Consider the following 23,469-nt stretch of genomic DNA (forward strand, 5'->3'; position numbering starts at 1 on the left):
AACGGGTATGATATATATGTAACGAGGACAGAATTAACACCTTTTTGAAGGTGTACGTAACGTGCTCCAACGATCTTTATTCGTGAAACGGAGGCGTATGAACGTTCGCTCACGGCAACCCTTACATCTATTTTCTTCTTTTTCTCTCTCTCTCTCTCTCTCTCTCTCTCTCCGTGTATCACCTCTCTCTCTCTCTCTGTGTATCGCCTCTCTCTCTCTCTCATCGTTTTCCGAAGGAATCTCACTCATTCTCACCAAATCAACTAAATGGACCATTTAAAGAAACGCAATAGTTTCTACAAAAATAGGTTTATTATTCAAATAACCCAACAAGAAATGAATAAAACAAAGCAAAGATTAAAATGCATAATAAATGAAATATCGAGTTAGATAACTAAACTCTGAACTGCAAAACACTTCTGATTAAAGAAGGATGCTAATAGCCTGAAAATATCCAAACTAACACATCAAATCAGTCATGTCAAAACCAGTCTACCACAGAAACAGTCCACACTAACCGACATCTGTCCACAGACATCTGTCGGAAGAATCAAAATGATAGAAAACTCCCAAAAATATATGAAATGCAAAACACAATAATGGAAAGGTAAAATGCATAGCCAAGATATGGCAAACGATGACAAAACAATAATATGATGAATATTCATATTAAATCTCCCACACCAGTTCAAAAGTTCATAATGATTAGAAAATCATGGTAAAAATCACAAGTTCAATTTTCTCCCATAAAAACAGAGATTTCAAAGTCTACCTTATCTGCGAAATGATCCTCTCCAAAGCTAGTCTAGACAACTGCAGAGTTAATTCAAACTCACTTTTAGGGCAGATTTGGCGTAATCTAGATCAAATTGAATCACGAATATACATAACACTTGGAAGATCATGACTGACAATATTGCTGAGGAATCAAACTATTTGTTGAACACAAAGATTTTTCCCTCGGGTCTCGATACTTCCATCTGACTCCATAAATTCTTTCATCACATCTTAAAGCATTGAAGCTATGAAATGCATATATATGTGTCCTTTAAAACTTGTAGCGCCATCTTTCTGAAATATATATATATATATATATATATATATATATATATATATATATATATATATATATATAATATCTCGTCGGAGCCTCGATGGCTCGGTTGGTAGATCATCAACCTCAGACTTCATAGAGGTCTGTGGCGAGGGTTCAATCCCCGCAGCCAACCAGTCAGAGAAGGCGGACACTTTGCTATCCATGTAGACACCCTGGGATTACGTATGTAATCAATGGATAGGTTTGCTGAAAGCAAATGGGTGCTACAGACTAATACAAACATAAAACAAAGCCACTCCAACATCTTCTAAAAACATAAACAGACACCTCACATGTCTCGAACTGTCGACCTAACCATCCAGTTAAGGGAGCTGGGGATTTGGTACAATACATGTACACATTCGTTACCGGGGTCTAAGAGATGTCAGGCAGGGCAGCCGATCGAGGCTACGGCCTACCCCACCGCCAAATCAAAGTCCTTCAAAAGAAGGCATCGTGCTTACCCCATATAAAAATGGGAAAAAAAGCACGTTAAAACGAAGAAGAAGAAGATATATATATAATATCTCGTCCAAGGTTACTTGCTAGCACGAGCAAAATTAGTTTTAAAATTTCCCCTTCTAAACCGTTCTAGATCTAACGGTCTACTCACACTCTACCCCCGAAACATGACAGAACAAACAAATGGACACCGAATTTATTTAAAAACGGTCATTGCTGGGGATTAATAAGCTGGTACCAACGACCAATGAATGACCCGTCAGGTGTGAATTCATTAGCTGGCGTTAATAGACCTTTGACACGTACATTCATTATGGAGACAACGCTCCATACTCATCTGCTCCATTAGCTCGTGCAGTTGATGACTAGTGCACGTGTTGAGGGCGCCTGGGATTCGGCAGCGGATGGTCCGGAGTGACGCTATCCTGTTCTGGTTCATCATGAGGGCAATAATGTTCCGGACTGATCCTATTGAGGGCAATATTTTGGGTTGTTAATTATGGGTGTAATATTCTGGGTTGGTTATGATGAGGGCTATTTTTCGGGGTTGTCATTTTCATGGCAATATTTGGGTCTGTTTTTTACATCAGCGATAATGTTCTCGTTTGTTAATTTTCGAGGCAATATTTATTTTTATTTTCTGGCCAATATTCTGAACTGTTTATTTTGTGGCCAATATTTTGAGTGGTTTGTTACATGGGAATAATGCACTCAACCGTTCCTTCTGAAGGCAATTTTTTGTGTAACTTATCATGATAATTATATTTTAGGTTGTTTATTCGAAGACAATGTCCCGAAGTACGTTTTCTGAGGGGAAATTTTTGGGTTGTTATTACCTAATCAATTGTAAGCGGTTTATATTTAAAAAATTTACTTTCGTCTCATCTAATGCATTTAAACAGAAACCTCTGACCATTGACGAGTCTCGTACATATCTATTTAGAATTATAGCTGGCATATCCTGAACCCAATATTTTGGTTTGCATGACGACCTGCAAGTGAGCACTCATTACCTTCATCCAACCCAGACTTGAGGAATAAGAAGTTAAACCCGAGTGAAAACTAGGTAAAACATTAAAAAAAGTACGAGACTCAATTTTCAAACAAAACACACATACACACACACACACACACACACACGAAGACACAGTAGTTTTTAAAAGATAGCAAGTTACAGGAATCAGTAAAGAATGTATCAAGTGAATTTCAGTCTGGCAACGAAGGTAAAGCTACACAAACAGAACCCATTCACTAAATCCAATCACTGAGGGCAACAGATACCTCGAAGGTGTGCTGCAGGTTTCATTAAGGTCCTCTTTTTCATTTACAAGGCAGCGCCATCAACCTTAGGATCAGCTAACTTATTTTATTGGGGTTCAGGACCAGCGTATGTGCATGAAACCCTATGACTAGCCTTTATGGCAATGTTTCAGAGTAAGTAACATTCGGCTGATATGACAAAGGCGGGTAACCGGAAAACCAGTAATAGGAAAACACATTTAGCTTGGCATGTAGTAAGCACACTGAATATGCATACACATGCATACTTTTTACCGTGAATATTTAAAAGATAACAGGCAAGAAAAAAAAGACAATAGGAAACACACAAACCTAAAACTTTAGTAAAAAATAAAACTAATAAAAGACCTTAAAAATGTAAAATCTTATACATCAAAATATGAATTCAATATTCATTTAAAGTGAATTTGGGATTCACTAGACACGGAATATATAACAAACAAGCAATTCGAGTCACGACCTGAGCCTATCATGCCGCACCGAATACGCCTATACGACTTGATTGCAATGAAAAGGGGGCGGGGCCTGGAATGAACTTGTTTGTGTCTGGTGCTTCGTTGTCCCTAAAAAAACACAAACGCGCAAACAACTTGACTACCAAAAATTTAAAAAATGTGGATTATGGATAAGTTTCGAGTAAAAGTAAAATACGAGAAATCTTTTTTTTTTTTTGCAAGTTTATAGTTTAATAAACTGTGTATATATATATATATATATATATATATATATATATATATATACATACATATACTGTATATACACACACTTATATAATATACATATATAAATGAAAATAAAAATAAATAATTTTACTCTAAGTTTTGTGACTTCTTTTGACCTCTTCCTGAGTTGCACTATTTCAATAAGGTCTGAAAACGACTGTTAAAAAACAATACACAATAAAACATTTAACCATTCAGAGTACTAAAGAGTGAATAATGAAATAAAAACATTGGAGACGAATGAACACTATACCATAATAAAAACAGTGCATTCAGAGACTGCAAACCTCCACCAAGTTAATGCAGGCCTCAGCCGTAACCGCCACTGAACGCCTCGAGAGAGAAAAAGAAAGAGAGCGGCATACAACAAGAGTTTCCTTCTCTCCAAACTTTATATTTCTGTCTTTCCTAAAAATTAAAGTCACATGTTGCAAATCACCATGTCCACCTTTAGGGGATTTTTGCAGAAATCCAACCATAACTTTTTGTTGCCATTCGGTTAACTTACCTACCATCAAACACACAGAAACAAAACCAACGTCGTTGTCAACATGTAATTAACAACAGAAGTCACTCATTCGAGTCTTACGTCTCACTGTGACACTACCGGTCACATCAGACTTCTAATGCCTGCTGTTGGTTTTTATGCATTAATTCTGAAGAAAGACCAATAACTGCAACTACCTTTTTCTCATATTTTAAGTTGTAATTTAGTTTATTTACTCTCTCCTCTCAGTCACTTTACGGTTTCTTGAGTCATGCTCTGCTTTACCTTTCAATCTATCCATATCATTTGTGCTTCCTCTCTCAAGGTAATTGAACTAGGTATCATCATTATTTCCTCTCTCTCTATCTCTCTCTCTCTCTCTCTCTCTCTGCTGAATTAATATCTAACATTTTTTCTACAAAACACTGGGAACTCTAAATTTAAGATTGACTCCCCAAAGTCTTTGATACTGACCTTAAACAAAAGGTTGAAAAGATTCACGACAGCTAGAATTATTGCTAGACTTCTCCTTTTATGAGTTATTTTTCCTTGAGAGAGAGAGAGAGAGAGAGAGAGAGAGAGAGAGAGAGAGAGAGAGAGAGAGAGAGAGAGAGAGAGAGAGTGTGCAAAGAACACCTATACTTGGGCTTTCATATATATATATATATATATATATATATATATATATATATATATATATATATATATATTGAAATACAGCAATGTAACGACATAAGAGAGAGAGAGAGAGAGAGAGAGAGAGAGAGAGAGAGAGAGAGAGAGAGAGAGAGAGAGAGAGGTGACCTCGACTCCTCCGGACATTAGCCTAAATTCAGCATGATGTGATGTTTATAAAACATTGTTTCCTCCCAAACGAATACTTCCTTTACAGAACAAGGGCAGAGGCTTCTCTTCCTCCGCGCTGCTGTTTTGGAGACTTAACTTGGAGGGTTTTATTCTATTGCGTTGTTTCTTTTTTGGAGAATGACATTATTCAGTTTTGTTTATTGAGATATTTCTAAATTTTCAGTATTGTTTCTCTAGCTATGGGGATTTATCGGTGTTATTAGCCCCCTATCAACATTATTATCTGTATGAATGTCTGTCTGTCCGTCCGTGAGTCTGTCACACTTGCCTTGTCATCACAACTCGTTGCGCTGATGTTCATGGTGGGAGATCGCGAATTCCTTTTATTATAAAAGGAATTCGCCAATACGTGAAAATTCCGGCGATTATGAATACAACTTGAGCCTTGTCATAACCTTTGAACTTTAATCGTTGGACTTTATAATTGGCAAACATACTTCATTAACGAACTCCTTTCAGATGACGCCGAGGTTGGTGACATTCATCATGATATTTATATAAAAAAGCAACATCCACTGAGGCATCAGCTTTTCACAAACACAACACACCTCGAAAAAATTCGAAATTATAAACTTAGCAAGGGTCATATAGGTTTCTTCTTCAACAACCGCCCCCACCCCCATGCCCCCTTCCCAACCGAGATGCTCTTGAGAGATAATTTGCAGGGTGGTCTGTATGGAACATGAATGCCTTTCTTTGACTAATGATGATTTCTTAGTGTCATTAATTTTCATTCGCTTATTCTAAATTTCTTAAGCATAGCTCCCTCCTCTATGGGTGAATTTTTAGTGACGTTCTTTTAGTATTGGTTCTTTTTACAAGGGTGAATTTAGTAGCTTGGCATTTTTAGCTTCTGTTGACATGCAATGTAGTTTCTTCTGCTTCAGACAAGTACAGTCCATGTTCTTTCACGAATTGAGAATTATTTAGTGCTTCTCTTACTTAGGATGACTTCCTCGTGCTGCTTCTTTGACTGAAGGTGAATCTCTCTTCCTTGTCAAGAAATAATTTCCTCTGACATTTTCGTTCGAAGGAGAGCAGCTTCAATTGATCTCAAAGTAATGACATTCCCCACCACTGATAATCTTTGGAACTCTCTTCTGGTTTCCGTTTTCCCCTGTTCTCTTTTAAGCTTCCATTCGTCAAGAGGTCTGTCACTTCCTGAGGGGCTGAGCCTTTATTTCTTCCCCTTTTCTCGATATATTCGGGCCTGGGCTAGATAAAAAGTACCGTCTGCCGTTCCACCGACCTCTCCAATGAAGGATCAACCCCCATTTGAGTAAACTTCAAAAAATATTCTTGAAGGTGGCTTTTGTTATAGTCATCATTATCATTACATTTATTCGGAACCAACTTAAAGGCCCAGCGACTTCAAGAGCAGATTCAAGGAATAGAATATCACAATGGAAAATAGAGAAAACGGGAATAATAACCGAATAACAAAAGGCAAATTAATAAACAAATAATTCTTTACATGTAAAACTAAGGCTTTGGTAAATGGCATTTTACCGTTGGTTTAAAACTCCTCTTCAATATAATCTAACATTTTATTACCTTCCCTAGAACTGAAAAGTAATATGATGAAAACGACATGACTCTCCATTCAACAGGAGACTGTTTACGTAAAAATCTTACTATTTATAAATTTTGTCTTCTTTTATACACACACACACATGCCATTCTGTGGGAAACCTGGTTTGCAAGTTAGTGGTCTTCCAGATGTTAACATGTCTAAATAATAATATTTTCCATCTACTTTTCACATTGTCTCCCGTTAACCCAATTCGTATCCAATACTGTCTACTGGATCTCGATATTTCCCCATTCAAGTTATTTCTACCTTAATTATATCTGTTTTTCACCCTTTAACATTCTCCACACTTCCTTGATTACGTAAATATATTCTGAATGATATAATTCTTTCTCCACTACATCCCTTGTTTCTTAATCCATATTTCCTTCCTAACAATTTCATTTCCCTATTTCTGCAAGTTCCTTGACGCTTTCTTGTCCTCTCTCAGGACACCTTTTCCTCGTATTCCCTTTAAGATCAGCCTTTTACTCCATGAAATAAATTTGAACTGAAATCGACTGCAGGCTTCGGCTGAAGGAAATAATGAGGTCACCTTGTTTAGCAGGCACATTCAGGTTGCCCTTGAGCAATAAGTACAAACTGTAAAGCAATCCTGCTACGGACTATTTAGTCAAAAACTAAGTGACTTCCTCTCAAAGGCGTAACGACTTTAAGCGGAAAAAAATTTAAATCTGTCTAGTAATGGTTACATATTTCTGATATAGGATGTGCTTCCACCTAAAGGAAGATCTGATGCCCCATGGCAATCATGGCAGTTACCAGTCTTCATTAACTTCTGTTTGCGTGTGCTGAAGGCTTTGTTCTGATGGCCTCTGGTTTCGAAGAGAAACAGCAACAACCAGTCTGCCCTGCGCGAACCCCATGTGCAGTAAAACTTGATAGAGCCATTCCAAACACTTCCCTACCCAAATTCAAGTCTCCCTGTTTTTATCCACTTTCTACATGCTTCTCTACCCTATTTTACATTCTCACAATTTTCCTTGCATGTTTTCTTTCTTACAAATTCCTTGCATGTTTTCTTTCTTACAAACGACGAACCTATTTTTACAATCCCCTTCCCTCGTTTCCCCTCCATATTTCCCCATTAACGTCCAGCTTTCCATACTTTGGCGAATATCTCCCTAATGAACTATATTTCCCAATTACTTTCCCAGATTCTGTTATACCATTTCCTGTTTCATAACGTCCCTTTATTAATTTCCTATATTTTCTAATTTACAAAGTTATGCAGACGAGCAGATCATAATCAAATAACAGAGCAAACACATGCAACACATATTAGATTACAATTCGCGCTCACATAAAAAAGCATTTTGATAATATGGAAATCCAATACGCCAGCTTCTTCATTTAATGTATTTCATGCGGTCATTTATCTTCCTCATGAGAGAGAGAGAGAGAGAGAGAGAGAGAGAGAGAGAGAGAGAGAGAGAGAGAGAGAGAGAGAGAGAGAGAACGCAGCACACCACAAGCTTCTTGCATCAGAGCAAGCTAATATATCACTTTACTTGCCGTTCCCGTGACAAATGGAGGCGATAAACATGAATTTAAGGAATTCAAAATATCTTTCTGAAGCAGACAATGAATCTGAATTCTAACCCTCCCCCTTCCCCTCCCCTCCCCTTCCACGTTCCCTCCGCCTCCGTCGGCTTGTTCAATCAGAATGAATTAAAAATTCTCCAAGCTAATATTTACACACAAACACTCACGTGTCCTGCTCAATGGATGTTCAATGGGATTATGTGCTAAAGTTTATTACAACAATTCAACTCCACGAGTCATTATCAAATAGTCAAATGATTTGTGGTAATCGATTACAACAAACATATGTCACGTTAATTACTCTGGAAGCTGCCACAAATTACATAAGGACGCAAGAGCACACGAGCGGTTTACAGAATGCAAATTAACTTTTGATTTGGCGGGATAAGACGAAAATTGAATTAAAATAATTGTCAGCAGTTGAATACGTTATGACTGCACTAAATAAAGTAAAGCATTTTCAAGTGAAAAGTTACTTGCAATTCAGAAACGTAAAGAGATACTGTACTGTCAACAAAAACAAACAAGTAAAAAATTCGCCGAAGTTTCTTCTGCACAATCGAGTTTTCTGTACAGCGTATAATGCTGTATGAGCCGCGGCCCATGAAACTTTCAGCAACGGCCCGGTGGTGGCCTGTCCTATAGCGTTGCTAGACGCACGATTATGACTAATTTTAACCTTAAACTAAAAACTACTGAGGCTAGAGGTCTGAAATTTGGTATGTTTGATGACTGGTGGGTGGATGATCATCAAACCAATTTGCAGCCCTCTAGCCTCGGAAGTTTTTAAGATCTGAGGGCGGACAGAAAACGTGCGGGCGGACAGACAAATAGTCATCTGTATAGTTTTCTTTCACGGAAAATTAAAACAAGGAATGTTCTAATTGTGGTCCGTATCCTTACTCAAAATCCCCCGAGAGAGAGAGAGAGAGAGAGAGAGAGAGAGAGAGAGAGAGAGAGAGAGAGAGAGAGAGAGTCTACCGAATTTTCTACTGGTATTTCGGAGGAGATCCAAAATACATTATTCCACTTATCCTCAAAGCCCCCTGAATCCTTTAATAACGCACTTAACAAAAGTCATTTTTGAAGAAATCCTTCCATAATCACGTGGCTTTCTTTTCTCCCTGTTCATTTCAAAGTTACATTAATTTTCTTCCCTTCCATGCCTCGTGGTTTTAATACCGCACCTTTATGTCTCGTTTCATTTCCGATCTCTTGTAGTTTCCGATGAAAATTATTTTTTCTCTCTCTCTTGGTTTTATATTATGTTTTTTTTATTGTACTCAGTATATAAAAAAAATATTTAGACCTTTAAGTCTAAACAGAGTAAGTTATACATATAAATACCCAAAGTAAAATACGCTGTTATACTTACATACACATTTACCTTATACGAACCAAAGTTAAATACGCATACAGAGTTGAGAATACCGGTACACTTTAAAACCCGAAGATAAACATGCCAATATACCTCAACATCTACATACATAATATTGTCACTCACCCATTCTTAACTTTATTTTTACAATTATTTAGCCACAAGTGTTGTTTAATATCGAATTCACTATCTTGGGAATAATTTACACTCAAAGGAAAATAAAATTGATAAGCGCTTAGTTTCCGGCAAGATTCGAACCGTTGTTCCTAAATCAGACAACGGTTCGAATCCTGCTGGGACGAAGCACCTATTAATCATCATTCCCCTTCGGTATTCCCAAGTTACAGTGGATTGAATATCATTTCACATTTGTATCTTAATATCCGTGAAACACACATATATCCAGAATTACGTCAATTTCAGTTGCTCAAATGCAAAGATAATCTCGGAGTTGCACCTTGACCCAGATTGGGAGCCACTGAAGAACTGTCGCAAAATCGCCCGTTGACGCAATACTTTCCGAGTTATCGAAGTCATGCAGGCCGCTCGGACGGAAGGCGTAGGGAGGATGCTTAAGAAGGAGAAAGAAAGGTGGGAAGATAAACCAGTTAGGAAGAACCACATAAGCGATATACAGCCTCTCCTAAGCTAGAAGGTTATAAGGAAAGGGAAAACGGAAGCAGGGGATGAATTATACAGCCTAGCCATTCTTTCAGGTCAGTGGGACTATAGCAAAAACAGTAGGCCTACCGCCTATCTACGGAAGATATAGTGAGGCAGAAAGATGTTCTTAGGGAGATGTCAGGACAAAGTCGCAGGGAACAAGCACTGCCTGACATTCAGTTTTGTCAAGAGAGAAAAAAAAATAACGAAGATTTTGAAACAATAAAATTAAGAGCTCGACTGATAGGTAAACGGAAACTCAAGAGAAAAAATCCTTCTAAATAGACAGCAATGTTCCAAACAGGGAGAAATGAGTAGAAAATAAAGTCGTTCCTCAGGAAGCATAACACTTCAGCCACAGCACCCGCAAGATTTCCTGCTGCAGGACGACTGCGGTGTTTGTGACTCGCTCTCTTGCTACGAGTTTGGGTCAAGTTACGGAAGACTGCATTCAACTCTTTTATCAGGTTAAATACCATAAGATTCAATCTTTCAACAAAGAGGAGGGTGTATGGCCAAGTTTTTTCATATGTATTTATCTTCGTTTCAAACAATCCTCGTTAATGTAAAGGTATCAGTCGCTCTTTCCGAAAAAATTATAATTTCATTTGGGTGTACATTATTCCTGAGGTATGGTGAACTGCGTATTAAACGATATTTGTGGCTTAATATTTGTGACCTTAAAATAAATTGCGTGTATAATTTAAGAAATAAATAAATACATAAGAAAAATAAACAAATAGAAATTATACATACGTACATACATACATACATACATACACATATATATATATATATATATATATATATATATATATATATATATATATATATATATATATATATATATATATATTGTATGTGTGTGAGTGTGTGTGTAATATGGAGAAGTACAATCACATACAACAAAGTAATTAAAGGCAAACTCTGACTTCCTCCATGCAAAAAGGATATATGTATGCCCATATAACAATTGGCTAATATTGAAGCTCGGTTAATTGGGGTAATATTTTACCAATATAAGCCAATTATCGTTTATCAAGGAGGTTCGCTTAAACGGGGTCTCATTATCAATGATTAGATTAAGTCATATTGGAGTTTCCCTCATTAATACACTGATGCTCATATTCACATCTTATTAACATTATTAGTTTTGGATACGAATTCCACATGACGCATAAACAGCGCAAAACGTATAACGGATAATACTATATATACATATATATATGAATACATATATACATACACACATATACATAAATACATAGATATAGATACATATACATATACACATATATATACAATACATATCAACTGAGCTTTTGAACAGTGGGCTTGTACTTGATTCAATAGTTTAAGGATAACCGTGATTTATGTGTCGTTTCTCTCTCTCTCTCTCTCTCTCTCTCTCTCTCTCTCTCTCTCTCTCTCTCTATATATATATATATATATATATATATATATATATATATATATATACATATATATATATATATATATATATATATATATATATATATATATATATATATATATATATATATATATATATATATATATATACCTATATACATAGGGCGAGTACAAACATCAGTTAACAGAAACATCAATAGCCCATCAAGTGGTAGTATTGTAATATATATGGATATAAAGTGTCCATATAAATTAGAGCTAAAGTTTATTAAGCAGCCATCGAGGAAAATATAACAAAAACGGAAACATCATATGGATAAATATTTAAAAATGAACAATTAGCCTTTTATTAATCAACAATAAAATGTAAAGTCAAGCTGACTTTTTAATGAACGCGAAGAGGATGAGCAACAAGTCAAAAAACCTGTTTGATAGAAAAAAACTACAACAAATAACAAACAAAAAAACCTCTCTCCATTTGGAGCAACAAACTGCAATCAGGGAGAATGACTTCTACAGCGATTTCCTCCCCTTAACATAACCCCGTCCCTTCACTCAGCCTCTATGTTACCAGGACTCTGTCGACCCCCCCTCCCCAACCCTAACTCACTCTCTCTCCTTTTCAATAGCCTGTCTTCCAGCAGTCGACAAAAGGACTGAAGAAAAAAAAAAGTCCTTTTGGAATAAAAAAAACTTACAATCCAGACCTTTTTCCTGATGAAAGGGAAAAGGGGAGAGGGCAAGTTTATACATAGATATACATTATACATATATATATATATATATATATATATATATATATATATATATATATATGTACATATATCTATATTATAAAAGTGAATGTTTGTATGTTTGTTGTCCACTATAGAAATCCGAACCGCTTGACAGGCCCAGACAAAATTTTGCACGCGGACCCTATGTCACCCCTGAAAGGTTTATAACTCAAAATCAAACCCCTACCCCGTGGCAGTAATTCTATGGGAGCCACCAGTAGCTTGGGAAGAAATCCACCACCTTCTCTGTTGGTGACGTCATTAAACTCCTCCTACAGCAAACCCTATACTTAAAAATTAAACAGATACGTTTGACTGTATTAGAATTGCTTTCATTATAACATCAATTTTTTATCAGAATTTATGTGAATTTTAATCATAATTTGTGATGATTATTAATATAATTGTTAATTACTTCGATAAAGTCAATATTGAAAATCTATATCGGTAATTTCTATAAGTATTTTTGCTTTCTGCAGCCGAGAACGACTTCCCTATCCTCGCATGCTCAGTAGCTGATGGCTAATCCCGACGCCAACATAAGGTATGTCCTTTTTTTTTTTATTCGTTCAAATGCGAATTTCCTCATTAGTTCGTTTGTTTCTTCTTCATTTTTACCTTCGGAATTCGTTACAGGGACTGCTTTGTGATGATACAGTGACATATTTTGTTATAAAGTCAGTTTCAATGAGGTCTGAAATTGATTATGGGGTAGTTTGGCAACACCACCACCAGAACGACAACTTCACCATAGAGCAACTACCTCTACCAAACTCGCTCTCTCTTTCTCTTAAGGTATCTCTCTATCTGGAGCGGACTTTATCTATGAGGTTCTTAACTATAAATTCTCATTTATAAATTCCCTTTAGGAATGGACCTAAACATCAAGTCATTCTAGAAAAAACCCGAGAATGTTTGCCACCGCAAGTCAATCATTCTCACTATCTCTCTCTTTCTCTTTTTTTCTCTTTCTTTCTTTCTCTCTCTCTTTCACCATTTTAATCAGATAAGTGCCAGGATATATGTATATATCATGTTTATTTAAAGTAATGAACTCAGGACAGAATTATTAATCACAGGAAAGAAAAGCATTTTCAATGATAATACATACTTTATTAATGATAAAACAATTCAAAGGGGATGCATACACACACACACACACACACACACACACACACACACACACACACACACATATATATATATATATATATATATATATATATATATATATATATATATATATATATATATATATATATGAGTGTATATGTATATATATACACAATATACATATATATATTATATAAACTGCAATACATTTTCACTGTTATCTCATAATATGCTATTAGTAACGTACAATACCTTAATTGAACTGATGACCCTAAAGCACCTTTCCCTCATCATAAAGTAAATAAAAAATGGGCCTGTAACCCTCTTAATTCTCGTCTTCAAAAAAAAAAAAAAAAAAAAAAAAAAGATGTAAAATACAATGGTTATTAGTCGATGAAAATCCAGCAATAAAAACTCGGATAAGTTCTGGAGTACTCTGATCAATTGGCTTTAATGTTGTAGTGTATCGCCTTCGTCCGGGTATTTAAACAGAGGGATGGAGATAAGACGGAAAGGTCGAGAGAGAGAGAGAGAGAGAGAGAGAGAGAGAGAGAGAGAGAGAGAGAGAGAGAGAGAGAGAATCTATTCTTATTTACTCCATTGTCATCTAAGTTTCTGGGGCGGGTTTCACGCGTCAACTCTTCTTAAAAGATTTTTCTAATTAATCTTCAAGAGAAAGGAACGGGGAATGAATTTTCTGTTTCTCCCCACCTCTCTCTCTCTCTCTCTCTCTCTCTCTCTCTCTCTCTCTCTCTCTCTCTCTCTCTCTCTCACGCATGCGCATATACATAACCTATTCTATTCTTTATAAGAAAAAAGGGATTGAAATCATTACAAACGTACTTTCAAATATGACCTTCATCTATCTATCTGTCTATCTATCTATCTATCTATCTGTCTATCTATCTACTCATATAGGCTACTTTTACCTACGTTTACTTTTCAAAGTGACTCTCTCTCTCTCTCTCTCTCTCTCTCTCTCTCTCTCTCTCTCTCTCTCTCTCTCTCTCTCTCTCTCTCTCTCTCCCAGGCACATGAATAAAGCAAGGAAATATGGCTGGATTCAATGTCTTATATACAGCACTCAACAGTACCATTATCAATAAAGGTGACGATGATACTACTACTACTACTACTACTACTACTACTACTACTACTACTACTACTACTACTGCTACTACTGCTGCTGTCATTACTACTGCTTCTCTTAATAGCATTAATAATGATGGTCACTAGAACTAGAAGCAAAATATGTTACAAAGTTTCACATCCATTTATCCATTTTTGTTGGACTAGAATGAACAAAATCTATATATATATATATATATATTTTTTTTTTTTGCTTATGTGGGGGAGTGAGTTTAGAGTCCTTTCAGTGACATAGGTAGCGCTAAGGAACTTTCATTCCAATTCATGGTCCTGATAATAATAATAATAATAATAATAATAATAATAATAATAATAATAATAATAATAATAATATTCTTTATTTCAGCTCAGGGCCATATACATGGAATTACAAAGCAGAGACATTACAACAGATACACACAATCTAGATACTCGAGATATGATAAAAATGATAATTGGCAATATCCACACAGTTGCTGAAGTAGTGGTGAAAATAGTAATTATATTAATGGTAAGTAAAAATATAAAAAAAATGATAATTTAAAGCAGACTGCATACAAATTAACTTCCAGCTAGGGACCTTAGGGGTTTACAGAAGTCAGGTCCAGAGGGCTAGATACGAAAAGTGAGAAAAGCAAATCTCAATAATAATAATAATAACATTAATGATAATACTAAAAAATTAATCGTTTTAGTAAACAGTAATACAAAAAAGCAACAACTGTCGAACTTGTTGAAGGACAAAAGTAGAAATACTAAAATTGTTGTTTGTTACCCTCGACAATATCCACAGCAACTGAACTATTCGACAGGTGAGAATCGTTTTTGATAACTGCACTAGGCTCAAATTCAAGATATATAAACGATCTATTTGGAAACAGTCAATGCAGCGCTTTTGCTGGGCCTCAAAGCTAACTTATTTTGGTTTTTATTCTTATGAGGTGGGGTGTCCCAGTGACACTGGTGGGATTTTGGAACTTTCCAACATGATAATAAACCGTATGAAAAGTCCATTCGAAACTGCGTATCTGAAATTGTCACACCTTCTCGATGTCAAAGTTAGGATAATAATAATAATAATAATAATAATAATAATAATAATAATAATAATAATAATAATAATAATAATAATAATTTATCTCCATACTGAGTATGGAGCTCAAAAAAAAAAAAAAACATATTATGAGGATGATACTACTACTACCACAAATAATAAAAATAATAAAAGATAAACCAAAATCATGCCAACTAATCCAGCAACCAAATGTTTATTCTAATTGAACATGATGCAGACATGTTAATAGAGGAAACCGGCTCTGGCACTATTAAGGCACACTGCTACTTGCATTTAGATGAAGCGAAGGCCGAGAGAGAGAGAGAGAGAGAGAGAGAGAGAGAGAGAGAGAGAGAGAGAGAGAGAGAGAGAGAGAGAGAGAGAGAGAGAGTCTATGGTTTGCAAGAGGATTTCATAAAGGAGAGAGAGGGATTTTATGGTCTAACTTAAGAAATTGCCTCCCTCTCATCACCTTTTAAGGGACGAGTTTGATAAACACTTTGATTTCACTAACATATAATTTAATAGAAACTAAAGACAGAACTAAATAAATTGTGGATATTTAGCGAATGTATAACAGATTAAAGGCCTCAGATTAACACATTCTCTCTCTCTCTCTCTCTCTCTCTCTCTCTCTCTCTCTCTCTCTCAGGTGCAATAACCAAGACAGGAAATAGTAAGACCTCTACATCATAATGTAAAGATTAAATAAATCATAATGTAAAGATAAAATAAGAGTCTCCAATGCCACACCTCTCTTATCATTGCTGGTGGTGACTGAGAGATAAAACTTAGTAACAGAATAAAAACTTAATAGAAAATGAAATTAAACTGAAGTAAAATCTAAAATGAAATTAAAACTTGATTCAAAATTAAACATTTAAACGATAAAACAGAACTTAGCCAATAAGAAAACTTCGTTAAAAATACGGCTAATGGCTGCATAATCTTTTATGCAAGAACGTCACACCTGGAGAGTAAACAAGGTGATCCTTAATTATCCCTAATTAAGAAAATGGAAATTGGCTCAGATCCTAAATTTCAGCCTGGAAAAAAAGAAGGCTTCAATTGTGCGCTTGCTTCAGCCTTCTATATTGCTATTTTTATTACAGAAGCTGAAACTACTGTCAACAGTATCACTGTCACTATCAAAATTTACCTTTCTCTCTCTCTTTGTCTATTATAAAATATATGTATGTGTATACATCTATATATATATATATATATATATATATATATATATATATATATATATATATATATATATATACATACACACATATAAGTACACACACATTATATAATATATACACATATGTACACACACACACACACACACACACACATACATATATATATATATATATATATATATATATATATATATATATATATATATATATATATATAAAAATATATATATATATATATATATATATATATATATATATATATATATATATATATATATATATATATATATATATATAAACAACACAACCAAAGGTCCGTCTTACTGCCAATCATTACCCAACAAAGAAAGGATTTCGCATTCATCTGCCTCCCCAGTTCAAAAAGCCATCTGGAGGCCTTTCATCAAAGCCGAACGTACTCCTCTTCCGACACACCCAATCCCCACAAAATCAATCAATCAGTCAATCAATCAATCACTCACGTCCATTAAAAGGTCCTAAACAATAGCGAGCAAATAAGCAGCTCGGCTAATTCACCCTCAAAAAGAGGTGGGTATAAACGGACCGTAATTCAGGTTATCGCTATTCTTCGACACCAATAATAAAAAGAATAATGGATGAAATTTCTTATAAAAGTCTAGTTAATTAGATGCTGAAATGAACGTAATTAGGATATTACAACCAGTTTAAGTAAAAACTGATGTCACGCATTTAAGATTATACATCAACCTGACTACAATTAACTCGTTATTCAAAACGTGTCCGTCAAATAATTACGACAATTACGGTAACAGATATAAACTGACGGCATTTCTTTAACAACAAAATTAAGGAAATTACAGACAAAACGACAACTTAAGCTGACGGTAAACGGTATTACTCTGCGTTCCAATAAAACAAAACTAATACCACAGATACAAATATATGCACAAGTTATTCATTTCATTTTATCATACATGACCCGCTCTTTTATAGGTGTTAGATTATTTAGTCAATGGTCTGGATCTCTACGTAATAATAATAATAATAATAATAATAATAATAATAATAATAATAATAATAATAATAATAATAATAATAATAATAATAATAATAATAATAATAATAATAATAATTCAAAAGACATATAACACTTGAATTTTCATTCATAATTTTAAAATGATTCCCATCTTACCTTTAGAGACATTTTCCAACTCCGTTATGGCTCTGTCCTTTTCCCTTCCATCGCGCAGGCGCAGTGACCCTGTGCCACGCGCAATAGTAGCCTGAAAGAAGAAAGAGACAAGCATAAGTCTTTGGATCTTTGTGAGTCATATTTAATTCATAAAAGAATATTTTACCACCTAGGAAAGATAACAGAAGCCCTTCTAGAGGATGCCAGAGGCTTTGAGGACAGTCCTTCAGGGTTCGGGAAAAAGAAAGGGAATATGGGGTAGAACGATTGGTTAGGAGTCAATAGAAAAGTTGATATAACGTGGCTTTAGGACGAATATTCGTGATACAAGGAATTTAGTGCTCGTTTCTTACCCTGGCTTGTAGAGAATGTAATCACCCTATTCCATATAGTTTCTATCTCTCAATAATTCTCTAAATTTCGCTAAATGTCTACTGCAAGGAAAGAGTGAACATTGATCTGAAATGACCACAGCGCAACTCTGCCATGAGTGTTTATGTGTGCAGGCAGTTTTCAAGCCAGGATAATTATGGAGATCAAGCGTAATTTTAAACTGCCTACTGTGTCAAAAGGAAACAAAATAAATAAAAAGAAAATAAATAAATAACAAAAAACACAAGCACCCACACGCGTACGAACACAAAACGTTAACTCCAAGCGTCTGGTGGAAGAGGCATTGGGTAACAAGGCCCAAAAAATCATCACTGAATGAGGAAACCTTCTTGTCTTCTTTAGTCATGTTTATTTAAAAATACCTGTGACAAGGTCATAACAAGGCTGAAAAAATCAACACTGAGGACGAGAAGCATCTTGTCCTGTTTATCTAGTTTTAGTTTTCTGTAAAAGAAAACTATTGTACGGCTTTGTCTGTCCTTCCACACTTTTTCTGTCCGCCCTCAGATCTTGAAAACTACTCAGGCTAGAGGGCTGCAAATTGGGATGTTGATCATCCACCCTCCAATCATCAAACATACCAAATTGCAGTCCTCTAGCCTCGGTAGTTTTTATTTTATTTAAGGTTAAAGTTAGCCATAATCGTACTTTTGACAACAATATAGGATAGGCCACCACCGGGCAGTGTTTAAAGTTTCATGGGCAGCGGCTCATACAGCACTATACCGAGACCACCGAAAGATAGATGTATTTTCGGTGGCCTTGATTATACGCTGTAGCGGCTGTACAGAAAACTCGATTGCCACTATGAAAGTTCGGCGCATGTTTTACTTGTTTATTTTTATAACGGAGGATTCTATTTTCTTCCTTATCATCCATTTCATCTTCCACCAACTTCATTAAAGCCTCCACGTTATCAGACTCATCATCAGCGTCGTTTTTTGTTTACGTCATTTTCACCACTCGCGACTGCTTTCCTCTTCCTCTTCCTCTTCCGCATCGTCTCTCCTCTTGCTCTTCTTCTCTTGTCCTTCCTCTCATTGAACTGGTGTTCGTTCCGTCACTTCTGGGTTTTTGTACCTGACTTTTATTCTTGACATTTTTACTATTTTCACTTTTCGTCTTCTTCAAATGTCTCTTTTTCTCGTCTTTTCTTGATTCTCTCATTCCGATTTTCTTAGCATTTCTCGAACTGTCTTCTAACGTCTTGTTTCCTCTCCCGCTTTCTTGAGCGCTGTACTTCTCTATTCTTTCGTTTCACTTAAGTCTACCACTTTCTTAACCTTTCTATTCCTGCTTTCTTCCACTCTCTCTCGTGTTTCCCTTCATTCCCATCACCCCAAAAAGACGCCTTTCCATTCTCTGCTATTTCTCATTTCGTCTTCCTTCTTTGTTAACCGTCCTCCACTTAACTATCCAGAATAATTCCTCTTCTCCTCGTTCGTTTCACGTTGCTCATTATCTTATCCTTCTTCTACATTACCCACTCCATTATCTTAATCGTCTTCTACATTACCCTCTCCATTATCTTGATCCTCTTCTACATTACCCTCTCCATTTTCTTAATTCTCTTCTACATTACCCTCTCCATTTTCTTAATCCTCTTCTACATTACCCTTTCCATTATCTTAACCCTCTGCTAAGTTAAGTATATATTAATTTTACCAGACCACTGAGCTGATTAACAGCTCTCCTATAGCGGGCTAGCCCGAAGGATTAGACTTATTTTACGTGGCTAAGAACCGATTGGTTACCTACCAACGGGACCTATAGCTTACTGTGGAATCCGAACCACAATATACCGAGAAATGAATTTCCTTCACCGGAAATAAATTCCTCTAATTCTTCATTAGCTGGCCGGAGACTCGAACGCGGGCCTAGCGAGTGATAGGTGACAGCTCTACCGACTCTGCCAAAGAGGAACTAATTAACCCTCTGCTACATTACCCTCTCCATTATCTTAATCCTCTTCTACATTACCCTCCCCATTCTTAATCCTCTATTACACTACCCTCTCCATTATCTTAATGCTCTTCTACATTGTCCTCCCCATTCTTAATCCTCTACTACATTACCCTCTCCATTATCTTAATGCTCTTCTACATTACCCTCCCCATTCTTAATCCTCTATTACACTACCCTCTCCATTATCTTAATCCTCTTCTACATTACCATCCCCATTCTTAATCCTCTACTACATTACCCTCTCCATTATCTTAATCCTCTTCTACATTACCCTCTCCATTCTTAATGCTCTACTACATTACCCTCTCCATTATCTTAATCCTCTTCTACATTACACTCTCCATTATCTTAATTCTCTTCTACATTACCCTATCCATTATCTTAATTCTCTTCTACACTGCCCTCGACATTATCTTAATGCTCTTCTACATTACCCTCTCCATTATCTTAAACCTCTTCTACATTACCCTCTCCATTTTCTTAATCCTCTTCAACATTACCCTTTCCATAATCTTAATCTTCTTCTACATTACCCTCCCCATTATCTTAATCCTCTTCTACATTATCCTCTCCATTATCTTAACCCTCTACTACATTACCCTCTCCATTATCTTAATCCTCTTCACCATTACCCTTTCCATTATCTTAACCCTCTGCTACATTACCCTCTCCATTATCTTAACTCCTCTTCTACATTACCCTGTCTATTATATTAACCCTCTTCTACATTACCCTCTCAATTATCTTAACCCTCTTCTACATTAACCTCTCCATTATCTTAATTCTCTTCTACATTACCCTCTCAATTATCTTAATCCTCTCCTACATTACCTTAATGCTCTTTTACATTACCCACTCCATTATCTTAATTCTCTTCTACATTACCCTCTCTATTATCTTAATCCTCTTCTACATTGCCATCTCCATTATCTTAATCCTCTTCTACATTACCCTCTCCATTATCTTAACCCTCTGCTACATTACCCTCTCCATTATCTTAACCCTCTGCTACATTACCTTCTCCATTATCTTAATCCTCTTCTACATTACCCTCCCCATTTTCTTAATGCTCTTCTACATTACCCTCTCCATTATCTTAATCTTCTACCACATTACCCTCTCCATTATCTTAAGCCTCTTCTACATTATCTTCTCTGTTATCTTAATCCTCTGATTCATTACCCTCTCCATTATCTTGATCATCTTCTACATTACCCTCTCTGTTATCTTAATGCTCCTCGACATTACCCTCTCCATTATCTTAATGCTCTTCTACATTACCCTCTCTGTTATCTTAATCCTGTTCTACATTACCCAGCCCTTCGTTGGCTGAGTCGGTTGAGCTTCAGACTGTCACTCGATGGGCCGGAGTTCAATTCCCCTGGCCGGCTGATGAAGATTTAGAGAAATTTATTTCTGGTGATAGAAATTCATTTCTTGCTATAATGTGGTTCGGATTCCACAATAAGCTGTAGGTCCCGTTGCTAAGTAACCAATTGGTTCTTAGCCACATAAAATAAGTCTAATCCTTCGGGCCAGCCCTAGGAGAGCTGTTAATCAGCTCAGTGGTCTGGTAAAACTAAGGTATACTTAACTTCTACTTTACCCTCTCCATTATCTTAATACTCTTCTACATTACCCTCTCCAATGTCTCCATTATCTTAATCCTCTCCTACATTACCATCTCCATTACCTTAACGCTCTTCTACATTACCCTCTCCATTATCTTAACCGTCTTCTACATTACCCTCTCCGTTACCTTAATCCTCTTCTACATTACCCTCCCCATTTTCTTAACCCTCTGATTCATTACCCTCTCCATTATCTTAATACTCTTCTACATTACCCTCTCCATTATCTTAATCCTCTTCATTATCTTAACATTACCTCTCCTCCATTATCTTTATTCTCTTCCTCAATCCTCTTCTACATTACCCTCCCCATTTTCTTAACCCTCTGATTCATTACCCTCTCCATTATCTTAATACTCTTCTACATTACCTCGACATTATCTTAATCCTCTTCTACATTACCCTCTCCATTATCTTTATTCTCTTCTACATTATCCTCTCCATTACCTTTATTCTCTTCTACATTACCCTCTCCATTACCTTAATCCTCTTCTACATCACCCTCTCCAATTCCTACCTCTTTTAGTTCGCCTTTTAACTACTGTACATGTATTACGCCTGCTTCAGTTTCTCCTACTTTTAGTGGGTGTTTCTCTCCTCATCTTGTGTACCCTTTCCACTCTTTGCCTTATTTAGACTCTCATTACCATTACCTATCACTTTCAGTATTCTATTCCTGCCCCACTAAGTCCTTAGCTGTTTCTTCCTTAAAGAATTCTTAATCCAATTGCTACTGCTTGTCCTTCGCCTCAGTTACTCGCCATTCTTCATCCCATTTATTCCTTATTCTTCATCCAATTTATCCTTTTATCCTTAAACCCCATTTAATCCATATCCTTTACCCCAGTTACTCACCGTTCTTCGTCCCATTTATTTCGTAATCTTCACCCCACTTATTCTCTTTTCTTCACCCCATTTATCCTCTATTATTCAACTCATTTATTCCCTGTCCTTCAACCCCATTTCTTTATTCCTTCTCTCGTCGCATACCTCAAGTATCTCCATTCTTCGCTCTCTTTCTGTCCTATTTTTTCTCTGCTTTCATCTTCATTCCTCTCCTTCCTTCCTTCCTTCCCCTCTTCCCCCGTTTTATCTACCCTTCCTTTTAGAAGAATTGCTTTCCAGACCTCCCTTCCCCTCTGCTCATCTAGCCTCTTCCTCATCTTTATTTAGATACTGTTTTTCTACGCTTCCTTTTCCTCCTCAACTTTCCCCTCAATATCTCCTTTTCTTATTCTCTCCTCTTACTCTCCATTTTTCCCTAAGCATTCCCTTCTCTCTCCCTCTTCAACTCCTTCCCTACTTTACTCTCTCCTTCCTTTTTTTCCCTCCCTCTTGCTGGACTCTCTTCTCCCCTAGCCTCTCCCGTTGTTCTTTTCCTATTCTCTCTCTCTTCTCTCTCTCTCTCTCTCTCTCTCTCTCTAACCTCCTGATCCCGTGAGGCAATTGATTGGCTAAAGTGGATGATGGTAATCCGTCGTCATCTGATCGCTCAGGACAAATCATGATTGGACCAAAC

At 36.2% G+C, this 23,469-nt stretch overlaps 1 protein-coding gene across 3 annotated transcripts in view; it reads right to left on the reverse strand.

Annotated features, from left to right (window-relative positions):
• LOC136836061 (SLIT-ROBO Rho GTPase-activating protein 1-like) overlaps positions 1-23,469 on the reverse strand; it is a 797,683-nt gene that overhangs the window by 559,088 nt on the left and 215,126 nt on the right. For all 3 annotated transcript variants that reach the window (XM_067099977.1, XM_067099978.1, XM_067099984.1), the window contains one exon: positions 17,962-18,052. In XM_067099977.1, the coding sequence (XP_066956078.1) occupies positions 17,962-18,052 (91 nt within the window). The remainder of the gene's footprint in view (positions 1-17,961; positions 18,053-23,469) is intronic.

Source organism: Macrobrachium rosenbergii, chromosome 56, assembly GCF_040412425.1.
Source record: "Macrobrachium rosenbergii isolate ZJJX-2024 chromosome 56, ASM4041242v1, whole genome shotgun sequence".
NCBI lineage: Eukaryota > Metazoa > Arthropoda > Malacostraca > Decapoda > Palaemonidae > Macrobrachium > Macrobrachium rosenbergii.